This window comes from Musa acuminata, chromosome BXJ1-5 (assembly GCF_036884655.1).
Source record: "Musa acuminata AAA Group cultivar baxijiao chromosome BXJ1-5, Cavendish_Baxijiao_AAA, whole genome shotgun sequence".
NCBI lineage: Eukaryota > Viridiplantae > Streptophyta > Magnoliopsida > Zingiberales > Musaceae > Musa > Musa acuminata.
This window is the reverse complement of record NC_088331.1, coordinates 7,369,177-7,382,257: the sequence shown is the minus strand read 5'-3', so window position 1 is coordinate 7,382,257 and position 13,081 is coordinate 7,369,177. Positions and strand designations below refer to the sequence as shown.

Below are 13,081 nucleotides of genomic sequence, written 5' to 3'. Positions count from 1 at the left end.
CGTATAAAAATAATGTAGAAACATAAAAATAATGTAGATATAAAAATAATGTAGATACATAAAATGGTATTATAAATCACAATAAAATTATAATAGCCGACGTCGCTTGCCGACAACCTGCTGTCCTCGCTCTCCATCTATTTCTCCATCACAACTTTCCGGCGGCCTCACCCTGTCCTTTCTCTCCCTTCTTCGTTATCTCAGTCGACGCCGCAAGAGTGGTGGAGGTCGATGAGTCGCTCGGCGATCGAATGCGAGGGCAGCGGTGGTTTTCTCGCCGTGTCTCTCCGCTGCGCTGGCTCCGCCGCTCGCTTTCAATCGACCAGATGCCTCTAGAATCGGGGGTGGTTGGCGACGAGAAGGCCGGCCGCCATGGGTTGGTTCACAATATATTTCTCCTCCGTCCGCGTGATCTTTACCTCAAAGGCAGGAGGAGGGGGCGGCTACCTGGCTCCTTCCTTCCAAGTACTACACCACGATGTTCTTGCAAGCAAATGCGTGCTGATTAGCTTCCCGAACTACAGACGAAGCAACGGAGAGGGGACAGGCAATATCTTCCTTGTCCACCTAACTTTTCTCAGCGTATCGCTTTGATTTCGACGTCCGGTCCTCAAGTCCCACATCACCTGCACACTGACGGGGGAATGGATATCGAACGCATCCATTCCAAGTGCAACTCTGACGCTATTTTGTCCTTCGACTCAGTTGAGCCATTTGACTCGGACATTTTAAGGATCGGTTGGATTTGTTCTCCTTTTGATTTCCTAGCACGTGAAATGAGTCGGACGTAAAAGGACAGCGAGGTTATATTACTTGCACCGTCACACGAAGACCTTTCCCAGACCTCGATCGGCCTTTCTTATCCATATATAAGCATGCAATTTTCTTCCTCGCCATGACTGACATGACTTCTGAAGCTTCACTGACTCGAGCGAACCAACCCATATATTCTCGGCTGCGATTTGAGCACAATGATAAATCAGCTGCGATTAAGATAAGATATGTCTGACTGATGTGTTGTATAAGCTTGCAAAGGGCACACTGGGTGTTGTCTTAAGAGCCTTAAAAATCGATTGCTGTAGTCTATTTTTTAAATAAATACAAATAATAAAAAAATATTGACAGTAGGATAGAAAACACCATCATAAAATTATATATAACAAAAATAAAAATAAATTCAAATTATAAATATATTTAGGAGTTCATTGGCTCAAAGTTTATTTCTGTTGAGACCACCCAAAGCAACGAATAAAAGATTCACCCACCGCCTCATACGGGCGGAAGACAATTTGACCACAGCATCAACCGACGCCTAAAAGTGGCTTAGCACGTAAACAACTCCATAAACATCACAAGTGGCACTTAACATAAGATTATATTAATGGTTAGATGGTTGACATGAGGTGAGTATAAGCTTGAGCTACATTAAAAACCTATTTTCGGGTGGCTGGATTTGCTCCGAGGATAACAGCTAATTGCTAGCCCAACATCCAAAACCAAAGCGCGTGCCACCCAAAATCATACACCGTTGACGCTGCTGCCCCTTCCTGCGAAAACCCCACGCTTCCTCTGATCCCACCGTCGCCTTCTCGTTCACTTTCCACCTTAAATGCTGCTCTTCAATCCCCTCTCTCACTTCCCCTTCGTCCCGATCCGTTTGCAGCGCAATCCCACAGCACGCAGCTGACAACGACGACTCCACATGATCACGTGAACTGTCCCCTTAACGCTTACTATCGTTTTGCTCTCGGCAGATGCATGGCTGAACGCCCTTCGGACGTGCACGGCCATCCCCACGTGCACTGTTGGCGTGCAGTGGAGGGCGGCCGAGCATCCCCACCTCGACTCCCCGAGCTGTTGCCTTGTTGTGACCAGGGAGGTAATGCGGTGCAGGCCGAGAGCGAGACGCGCATGCGGCCGGATGCCTCCCGGAGGCACCTGAGCTACCGCGGCATCCGGTACCGGAGCGGCAAGTGGGTGTCGGAGATCCGCGAGCCGCGCAAGGCCAGCCGCATCTGGCTCGGCACGTACCCGACCGCCGAGATGGCGGCCGTGGCCTACGACGTGGCGGCGCATGCGCTGCGCGGCACCGACGCCGTGCTGAACTTCCCCGGCGAGATCGCCTCGCGTCCGGCGCCAGCCTCGGCCTCTCCGACCCATATTCGTGCGGCGGCCGCGGAGGCCGCGGCTTCACTGGTGCCGAAGCCTGCTGCTGCTTCCCATCAGCATCCAGGGAGCTACATAGACGAGGAGGAGATATTCGACATGCCGCAGTTGTTGGTGAACATGGCCGAGGGGATGCTGATGAGCCCACCAAGGCTAAGCCCGCATAGGTCCGATGACCCGCCGGAGCTCTCCGAGGAGGTGAGCTTGTGGAGCTATCCGTAGATATATGTTGTCGTAGCACAATAAACAAAGAGTTACGCTTATATCACCTATCTAACACCTTCATGATGTGCTTCCCTAGGGCTTCATTTTCATGGAGATTACATACATGTAACGCTAGTCCGTAGGGTTCAAATTTCCCCTTAATCTTGGGAAAGAATGTTTTCCTTTCTACCAGATTGCATATGGGAATTGATATATTATTATTTGTCTTCTTGGTTGCATGTGCAGATAAACTTCCACTGCCATAGAGTGCTCTACTTTTATCTATTTATTTATTTATTTTCCCTCGAATAAAAAAACATGCAAAATAAAGCACTTAAGTATCAGAAAGTGCAGCAACAAATCATATCAGTTTGGGTTAGTCTTGTCGAAAATATTCTGAAATCATTAGGATCGGTAAAACTCTGCTTCGGCAATAAACTCCAAGAGTAAAATCTTAAGCTGGATTCGCCAAAACTAGCTGTGTTCAGGTATTCTTCTGACAGAATGTGAAACCCTCCACATAATGAGTCTGCAATGCGACGACACGGGTAATGCTGTGACTGCAAGAAGGCCTCGGAAGCATACAGGGATCGCATCTTTTTGCTCATGGATGAAGCTCTGCAACCCCAATCAAAGACGCGCATAATAACACCACACGTACGTTAAGATGTTCCCCGCCCATTGGGGTCTCCAAAAGGCTGTGTTCAGCTTTACGTACTCGGATCAAGTCTTCCCCCAGATGGATCCTCCGCCCACGGGAGACAATTAAATGTGCAGGACCCACACCAGCGGAGATCGCTGAACGCTTCAGTGCAATTTACGCAAAAGCTCGACAATGTTACTACGGTGATACAGAGAGAAGAGAGAGAAACTAAAAGCAAGTTTTGGAAGAGATGACATCCATATGAGGCACACAAAGTCACTTCTTAAACTTATCCATAAACGACTTTATGTCTTTCTAACGAGATTTGAGGAGCATAAGCCTCTTGAGTTGTAATCCTTCGCAAAGAAGACAATTAAATAAGCTATTATAACAACATCTACGTCGAAATGATAGATATTTGAAGTCCTTAGGCTCAATTAACACCATAAAAAATAATAAGATATAGATTTTGAGTCCTTCATTCTTGTCCTGGCAATTTTAATGAATACATCCATGCCTAGAATACTGTACTACTGCCATTGATATCATCATGAGTTGCTGAAACCAATCCATATTAATTCTTTCCCTTACTTTGCACATGTGATCCATTTCATGTAACATCGAAAACATGCATCTCCGACTTCGGACATCAAAGGATCACCATTCGTAAGAAAATTCACGTGTCATTTGGTTGTCCCGGCCTTCAACAGTGGTAGCGGTATTCCCAGACGTGGATCTGAAAGAGACCGCACTTTGCCGAAGACATACATCGGACATCTATGGCAGCTGTTGGAGGACAGTGCATGTTATCCGTCTGTGTCAAGGCGACTTCCAGGTAGCAAAGAATGGCGTGAGTCGTAAAGGAAGATACGGTGGTTGGGTGTCGGCGGCGGCCGCCCTGCGACCCGAGGCAGAAAGGTTTTGTCCCATCATCCTTTGGCGAGAAGGTGAAGTAGGGGCAGCTTCATGGGGCCATCTGAGTGAAGGTCCGCATGAAGGCGTGGTTGGTCGAGGGTTTATTTTGCGCGAGATCTACGAAGAAAGAACAGGAATCTGATGTGGGGACTCTCTTTGCACACCAAATAGATATGGTGTACAATAAATCCGATCGATTCGCTGAATCTGATGAAAACTCCGAAGACCATGAATGCCTCACGCTCAGCAGTGAAGTTTTGATGCAAGTCTGATTGATTCCTGAAATCTGATGAAAGTACAAGAGGTGGGTCGATGTAGGTATGCCAATTATACGACCATAACGCCACCGTCGGAGTTCAAGGAGTGCTTGTCATGGATTGCTAATAAGGCCGGGGCTAAGCCTTCTTGCTAGGCCAAATCCACCGCCAGCAAAGTAATAGAATTGAAATGGTTCGAATTAGAGTCGTCGTTCCAAGTACGTGCGGCCTAAAAGAAGGTAGAGACCAAATTGGAAATGTATAGAGAACATTTCTGCCGCCCGCCATTCGATGTCTTCTCGTCACCCAAAATTGGCGGGCTTTGCAGCCTCCCTCTGCCTCTGTATGTACCCGCGACATATATGGAACGTTAACTTCCTCAACGACTTCACCAACTAATTTATTACAACAGCCGTCACCGCCACCACAAGTTGGAATCTTCATTCAATCTGATGCTAAGTCCACCACCAACTCCTCCATCAGGGACCCCAGCACCAGGTCCTCCACATCCGCCGCCTCCTCCTCCTCCTCGAAGCAAATCCACCGCCCGTTCCTCTCCATCTCCCTCAGCGTCGCCTCCCCGTGGTAGTCGTCCAGATCGCGGCAGCCCTTCCCCTCGATCCAATCCCTCGAAGTTTCCAACATCGGCCGCTCTGCCGGATCACGGCGCAGGATGGAGTTCCTCCACCAGGACGGGCGGCCGGGAACAGCGTCGTCGCCCGAGGAGGTCAGCCCCTGGATGAAGAAGTCCACCAAGACCTTCTCGACGCACGTTCCCGGGCCTACGTGGAAGTCGTTCTTTAGTTCTCCCAGTAGGCCCCAAGCCTTCTTCTCTCGTAAGCCCCTCACGTCCGCCTCCTCTTCGTCAACGTCGGATAACGCGACGCAGTCGGTGGATTCGGAGCGGTCATCAGACGAGGCGAAGTGACGGTCGAGATCGATCGGGTCCAGATCGGCGAGGCACTCGAACCGTCTGATCTTCTGCAACAGCTGCAGCTTCGTTCCTGTACCCACAAACGATCCATCCACGTTAGGTGTCGCAGCGAGCTGTTCTTATTTTACCAACATATACAGAGGGGCAACAGTCATCTTCTTTGTCGGACGCCTTACTGTAGTTGAAGAAGCACGTGAGGCAAAACCTACCATCTAACGAGGGACGAATAATAAGATCATAAAGAAGACTGGAACAGGATGGGATTATTATTTACGGCTGCGGTTGGCATTTTGGGCTCGCGTCCACAGGTCAAAAGACAAAGGGAGAAGATTCCGGCGGAACGCAAGGACCCAAGTTGCCTTGTAATCAACGGCAAGTGCGTGGCGATAGGCGCCTGAGAGCACCGTCTCAACTTCTAATATATTTACATATATATGCCATCGACATGGCTGCTTTTCTAGATGGATTAATAGAAGACAACTTGCTTTTTTGGGTACTGAGCCGACGGAAATGACACTGCAACTTTAAATCCGAGTAGAGAAGAAAGATAAGTCACGTACTTTCGAGTTTAGCGAGGCTGTGATGGAAGGAAGGCGACGTGGTGTCATCCTCTTCTTCTTCTTCTTCGTCTTCTTCGGATGGGAAGTCCATCACAGACAACGGACTCAGCTGTTCCTTCTCCTCCGAGTGGCATTCCGGCGACTCCTCGCTCTGGCTCTCCGTTGCCTGTTTTCCGCATGTGAAAATGCCAATGAGAATGATTCATGAAAAGACAAGAAGGTACGGATGAAGGCGTGAAGCGAAGGCCAAGGCGACGTGGGCGTTCGAATTGGTGCATCGGCAAAGCCAAAAAAAAGCGGAGCACGCGCGGTCGAGGTCACCTCTAAAGCGGACCTCATCCATCGACTTTTGGAAGAAAAAGAATTCCCACAACCGTCCAACAAAACCCGTAGATTTGGCCTAATTGTACTCACCATGACTCGTCGTAGACCAAGTGAAAGACTACAAAGCTTTTCACTCTACTGTACCTCTCGAGCTTGGCTCAGGTCCTCCTCATCCACCGACCAACTCCGTGTAGTTCCAGCTTTTTATATAAAGCAGACGACAGATCTCGCAACCATTAAAAGACTGGCCCTTTCTTTTTGTCAACTTTCACTTCAATCGATATTTCAGGGACCGTTTTGGTTGTGTTTCTCATCCACCACTGCCTATATGGTTCTTGCTTCAGCAAGATAGAAAGGGCAGACAGAGAATTCGCGGTTGTAAAGTCTGAATGCGTCAAATTCAAACAGCGGTAAAGGTAAGAAAAGGGGTTGTGAAAGGAGCGGGACCACCGTACAAACGGTGATGTGGAAAGCTGAGAGGCGGGACCCAAGCCTCATCAACCATCTCAACCGCTCATTTCGTGGGGCCCTGATGTTGATTACTGAGAGAGGTGCGACGGGTGCAAATAATTGAAGCGCAATAAATAAAATAACAACCCCTCACCTTGGCCGCCCAGCGGTGGCCGGCGACGCTCGCTTCGGCGACCTCGGCGATGATGTTCAGCCCATTGGTGTTGCGACTTGGGCTTGTTCGCGGTGAGTGCTTCTTGACGTCTCCGGTGGTGTCGGTGGTGGCCGCGTCGTCAGTGGTTTCGGAACTGGCAATGGAGGACGGAAGGAAGCCCGAGCCATAGGAGTCGGACTCTGAGAAGCTGCTGCAGCTGCTGACGACCGGGGACGGGAAGTCGAACGACGCCCGGTCGTCGCCAGTCTCCTCCTCAAACGATCTCAGACGTACGATGTCCCTCACCTTCGCCCTGTTCTCCTCTCCCTCTTTTCCTTTCCTTCTCCAGAAACTTCCCTTCAGCCTCTCCGAGAGGCTTCTTGACGGAGATCCCTCCTGCCTGGATCTGCCAGAGTCTGGGGAGGAGGAGGCGGCTGCGGCGAAGGGTAGAAGCCTAACGGCGTTGAATACAGCGGAGATCTTCGTCAAAGCGCTCATGGATGGTGTCCGCGGCAGCTTCCTTCCCCCACCACCGCGGAGGTCCGCCTCCAGTAGGTAACGTACGGTGGCGTCGTCGTTGGCTCGACGCGGGACGCACCGGAACCCAGCGCCACTGGACTCGGAATTCCACTCCAGCTCAAGGTAATCCTTGAGCATTAGTGGCTTCTGAGCCATCATCTATAACCAGTCGTATCAGCAACACAAGATGTGTGAGAGAGAGAGAGAGAGAGAGAGAGAGAGAGAGAGAGAGAGAGAGAGCGGAAGTGGTTAGGAGGGAGTGGGCGAAGGTATTTAAGGGGCGACGGGGAGGGGGAGGGTCGAAGGCGAAGGAGAGACGCAGCTTCGAAGGCGGAGATCTCCAGATGAAGAACAACCTGCGCCACACAGGGAGTAAAAAAATGGAGGGAAGGAGGAATCCATCTTGCTAGTTTATAATGAAGCAGAGGAAACACGCACGAAAATAGAATCAAAGAGAGAGAGATGAAGAGATCGATAGCGAAGAGAGAGCAAGGGCACGGCGGACGCCGGTTGTCTCTCCGCTATCGCTGCTCTCTCGGCCGTGTTTTAATACCCGATGGCCGAAGTGTGTACGCTCAATGCTTTACGTGATTACATTCTTAATGACACCTCGTGCGGTACTCGTCCTTCTACCACACTAGTGATTGGAGGTGGAAGCGACCCTTTTGGCCCCATGATTGCATCCTTCCTCCAGTGGAAAAACTGTAGGCTGGAAACCATAGGTAAGAGATTATTAATTTTCAGTGAACGTATTCAAGGTAAAAAAAGGAATTTTGGTGCTTCATTTATGGTTTGTTCCATGCTCGAGATTTAGTGGCGAGAGGTGCAACGGAAGAAGATAAAAAAACCAGCCTGATGTTATTACGTCGAAAGATAAAAACGATTAATATGTCGCCTAGCGAGGTGCGGCGGGACGCAGCACGTGTGGTGCACCTGTGAGCAGCGGATCCGATGTTTTCGTGGCTGCGTTGCGCTCGTGCGGGGGCGCTGCGACTCGGTACCCGATCGCTCCGGGACGTACGATATGAGCTTCGACGGTGGGGATCTATGGGACGGGAGGGAATGCGGTCGGTGAGCTGTCCTCGTCGTCACCGCCATCTCCGCACACGGCCGATAATGCACGGCAGCGATAAACTTGATTATTTGAATAAGATCTGATCGAGTCCATCAATCTTGACTCGGTTCAATGATTTTTCGAGAATTAGTGGTTGGCAATGTAGAAATTAAAATTCGATACACGAGTCGATCGGATCAAGTCATTGGACGCTACAGGCCAAGGTGGGGTGCAACCGATTGTGGCAATGACAGCAACTAGTCATGTTTTGTTTGGGGATGTGAACAATGGATTCAAGACTGGTTTTCCCTTCTTATTTCTGTCTCACATGACCAACTAATCAATTAGACAGACTAGTAGTCCATGAAGCGTCAAAAGCTACTTACATTTTGGCATGCATATGGTGTTATATCTATGGACCAATTTACTTATAGGCAGAACTGACAGATGATATCATAGGAGCCAATAAGTGCTTTGGCTACACTGTTGAAACAGTGCTTTCAAATCATGGATGTAGCTATCAAGATCTCACAAAAATTAAGATACATGCGTCCAAAGGTCGTACAATGAAGCACGGGACGCTCTCGATGCGTGGCTTTCAGGAGGGCGATGACTTTTTTGTCTCGTAATGCTGGGAAGGTTCATGGAAGCTCTTGACATGGTGGAGAAGAGGAGGCTTATTACACGTGATGATAACAGGACTACCTACATAAATTAATCATGTTTTTTTATTTTTTATTTATATGATACTGTTCTTGTATGTATAACATTAAATAAACGAGAAAAATAAACGGACTCCGAGAGCACACACTGTAAAACATTATCACCATTATTTATGTAGGTAGAATACGTCAACATACAGACATTCTCTCTTATGAGAAGCCTTATGATCGAAAGTGTTGGGATGATTGATATCCTTTATTAAAAGGGAAATATAAACCATCGTCGTCTACTATTACGGTCCGTATCCTTCATCTATGCTTTGATTAAAAGAAATGAGAGAGAAGGAAAAAAGAATATAGTCTCATCATTGACCAATTTATACATCGGAAAAGTTACCCGACACGTGCGGTGTCGAAGAGAGAATGCGTCTAAGAAGTGAAAGAAATAAACTATGAAAAGTCACCCCATCTAATTCCCAGCATCCGCCGGAGCTCAAATGGAAGACGCATCCACGGCCACCATCAGAGTCGTGCACGAATCACGACAAGATCTCGCGGTCTCGATGGATGGACCCCTCCGCTCCAGGAGACGATGAGGCCATGCGATCACGAGGAAATAACATAGCTTCCAACGTTGCAAAGTAGGCCTACCGGAAAACCAGTGCATCGATGACGATAACCCCATCACTTGGGCCGTAGTACTTCGTATCTCAACTCCAGATTTCCTTCGTGTTTGCTTTCTCAAGCAGAAATCAAGTCATTTCCATGATTGGATGTGCATTTCGCTTGCACAAGTACAAAGAACTTGCATCAAGAACAGTGGCAAGTCAACCAAGTAAGATCTTAGATAGAATTCCAAGTCAACAGTAGATCCAGAACCGAAGCATCAAAGATGGCACAGATCTCACTTCCTGAACTGGACTCGACTCATCGACCCACTGAAACTTCGCTGCTCCTTCTCCTTGTGCAGATTATTCATCAGGTTAACCAAAACGCTCTCGGTATTGTCGTCTACACTCCGCCCAACAATTGCCCAGGTTGGAATGTTGTCGTCTAGTTTAAGATTCCAGAGCTGCTGTAAGATTTAGCCAGTAATGTATGTGCAGGCAAGTATGATTCTGGACAACAGTTAATAAACTAATAAGATTGGGTCATTGTGGTTGATCGTCCGTACCTACTCAGAGTCCACACAGGGATCATGCGCTAAGGTAGGACGGTGGCCGCTGACAAGTGCGAGCTGGTCGAGTCCACCGTGATCAGTGTCGTTGCCAGGTTTCTGTTTTTTGTTTTTGTTTTGGCTTTTTTAATTTGAGAACAGTTCAGCGAGGGCATGCGGAGGAAGACATGCATGTTGGCCATATACTTCCACGTAGCTTCGTTGTTGCGGAAGCTCCCTTCGTCTCTAAGCAGGTTTCATTTCTTCTCTAAAGTATATATAGACTCATTTTGTGCTCATTCATCGTTAATTTACTGAAGCTAAAACGTGAGTTCAAAATATTTAATACTAACACGTCTTATTTTTTTTTATAATTTATTTAAATCTTTTTATATTATTGATTCACGTCATGATATGCTTATATCTATTCATACATAGGGTGATGTAGTAGATGGATGGGGCCGTGCAACAATGTGTTGTGCGTTGATGATGACTCCAATATGCGCCGAAAGGCTTTACGTTGGTGCCCAAACAATTTCTCTACTTCGCATCATCAGGTGATGATGATGATGATGATGATGATGATCATAAAAATGTTTAGAGATGAAGTGCATCCGCCTCATCTATGTCTTGATGTAGTGGAATGGGCTACGTGGACATCATAATCTTTTTCTCGAGAAAATAGTGGGCATCATCATGATGTGATAATGTTATTTTCTTAAGATGATAATGAGTACCAAAGACTATGACACGACGCTTTCATTCTTTGATCCACCATCAAATTAATGGCATCCACCTCTGTCACTCACTCATCCTCTTGCTTTTGAATTGCCTCATCTCCATGGTTTTGATCCCAAAAGGAAGCACTACTTGGAGGATTAGACTTCACCAAATGGGGGAGCCATCTTGCGGTGGTGGCGCCAACCAACACCACCCCCACCCCTACCCATGCAGAAGAACCCCCTCGCCTCTCAGTTACGTGACTGTAACTCCAAAACAACAAGCATCCCACTTTCCTTGTCTCTCTATAAACCAAACCCCGAACAGACCCCGCCATTAGAGCTCACACGCCGTATGGATGCCGTCTCGCCCCCCATAAATACCGCTACCTACATCCCAACTAGTGTCCAACTTTGCTTCCTCGTCTCTCCAAACCCAGAAGAATGGCTTCGCCGGCAAGGAGGTCCCTGGCCACTGTCATCGCCGTCGCCGACGCCGCGTCGTGGTACCTCGCGCTGGCCCTCGTGGCCCTCGTCCTCCTAAGCTCGCTGCGTGAGGGCCCCCCGACGACGGCGGAGGAACTGGACGAGCCTGCGAGGGGCTGCGGGCCGCTGGTCCGCCGGCCCTGCGACGAGATTTACGTGGTCGGTGAAGGGGAGACGCTCCACACCATCAGCGACAAGTGCGGCGACCCGTTCATCGTTGAGCGCAACCCGCACATCCACGACCCCGACGACGTCTTCCCCGGACTCGTCATCAAGATCACCCCCTCAAAACCTAGGTAGATGGAGAATTCACACCACTGCGAGATATGGGAGTCCATGAAACCTGTTGTTAATTAACCTCCTCCTCCTACTCCTCCTCCTTCTCTTTTTTATGGAGTCTGACTGTGGGACTTGTATCAGTGTCATGCAACCGAGTAAAACGAAGAAGTTGTGAATTGATTAGAGCAGGGAGAGTTGTTTGCCGCTTCGTTAATGGAAGTTCCGTACGTGAAAGAGTTCTTGATGAAGACACGGATTTTAAGGATGAGATGGGGGATGGGAAGCGTGAGTGCTCTCTCATCTCTCTACCTGCGTGGTTTATTTGTAGTTGTCATAAGTAATCTAATTATTGATCGGCTTAATTAATTAAAATATATTTATCTATATCACCATATAGATAAGTGTGAAAGGTGCAGTATTAGCGGTGACTTATTTGATCAACAGAGAGCAGCTCCTCTCCATGAGACCAATCATTTGAGAAAGACACAAATAAAGATGGAATTTATACTTATGTGAGGAGTTAATTGTATACTTTCCAGTTTGACTCTATGGATTAATATTTATATTTAAATATTAGTGAGAACTATTTTATTATATTAATTTCATATATAAATGATAGTTTATTTATCAATAGTAATCTTGATTTATTATATGAAATTAAAAAAATTCTGATCAAGAATTTTAAAATGACTGAGACTAAAGAGATTTATTAGTTAAGTTCCGGAGACATTTAGTATGCAACTTTATTCAGACAAAAATATAAGATTCAATCAAAATTAATTTTTAATTATTATAATAATTATTATTATTATTATTATGAAATCTATTGAACGGTACGGATTAAACTCTATCGTATTCCATATATTGAAACCTGAAAAATACTACAACACAACACGAAAGAAAAATCTCAAATTGGAAAAGTTGATCATAATGCATGTATGTTATAAGAATAACACATGGAGGGATGGGCGAGCCCATGACCACACACATTCTATCCAATAACAATGGCACTAAAATGCAAAAGAGACCAAAACGATCAATTGGCTCCTATAATTTGCTACGATGTAAATACTTTTTTTGGCAACATTATTTACTTGGTCGAATTTTCAGGTTAATTTTCTTTAGCTACACTAAGTTACTCTTTAGTTAAAACCTTAAAAACTCATTATGATGATAGAAACCTCAATGTTAGTTTAGATGTTCTATAGTTTTATCTATGTTTTTAACTTAAATAACTAATAATCTGAATGATACTTATATTTATATATGTGGAGGTTTTTAATATTTGGAAAACATATTGCATATGATGTGAATTGATTGACATTTGACGAGTGTCAATCGATGATGAGTACTTTGACTCGTAATAATAGATGAGTATCCACCCTCAACGGGTAGAATCTAAAGTAAACTCATAATTTTTAGATTTAGCACATTGCTACTTACAATTGATGAATCGCAGATCCATAATTATACCTTCGATTCTTTCATACATATATTAATTAATCTCTTTCAGCTCTTCATCATACTATAAAAGATACAAAATACATTTCTTAATTCAAATCATTCAAACTTTTTAATCTAGTTTTTCTAAGATTTACG

The 13,081-nt window shown here is 46.5% G+C and overlaps 3 protein-coding genes across 3 annotated transcripts; 2 read left to right on the top strand and 1 right to left on the bottom strand.

The window, feature by feature from the left end:
- Window positions 1-1,626: 1,626 nt before the first annotated feature.
- On the top strand, window positions 1,627-2,633 carry LOC135674941 (ethylene-responsive transcription factor ERF027-like). Its single transcript, XM_065185206.1, has one exon. It carries the CDS (start codon window positions 1,759-1,761, stop codon window positions 2,386-2,388), a length of 630 nt encoding a protein of 209 aa, XP_065041278.1. The 5' UTR covers window positions 1,627-1,758; the 3' UTR covers window positions 2,389-2,633.
- Window positions 2,634-4,362: 1,729 nt separating this feature from the next.
- Window positions 4,363-7,420, bottom strand: LOC135673481 (uncharacterized). The gene is made up of 3 exons (XM_065182486.1): window positions 6,608-7,420; window positions 5,680-5,845; window positions 4,363-5,189 (listed from the first exon to the last, which is right to left on the bottom strand). Exons 1-3 carry the CDS (start codon window positions 7,283-7,285, stop codon window positions 4,630-4,632), a joined length of 1,404 nt encoding a protein of 467 aa, XP_065038558.1. The 5' UTR covers window positions 7,286-7,420; the 3' UTR covers window positions 4,363-4,629.
- Window positions 7,421-11,017: 3,597 nt separating this feature from the next.
- On the top strand, window positions 11,018-11,665 carry LOC135674940 (uncharacterized). The gene has a single exon (XM_065185205.1). The coding sequence runs from the start codon at window positions 11,162-11,164 to the stop codon at window positions 11,501-11,503; it is 342 nt and encodes a 113-aa protein (XP_065041277.1). The 5' UTR covers window positions 11,018-11,161; the 3' UTR covers window positions 11,504-11,665.
- The last annotated feature ends 1,416 nt before the right edge of the window (window positions 11,666-13,081 follow it).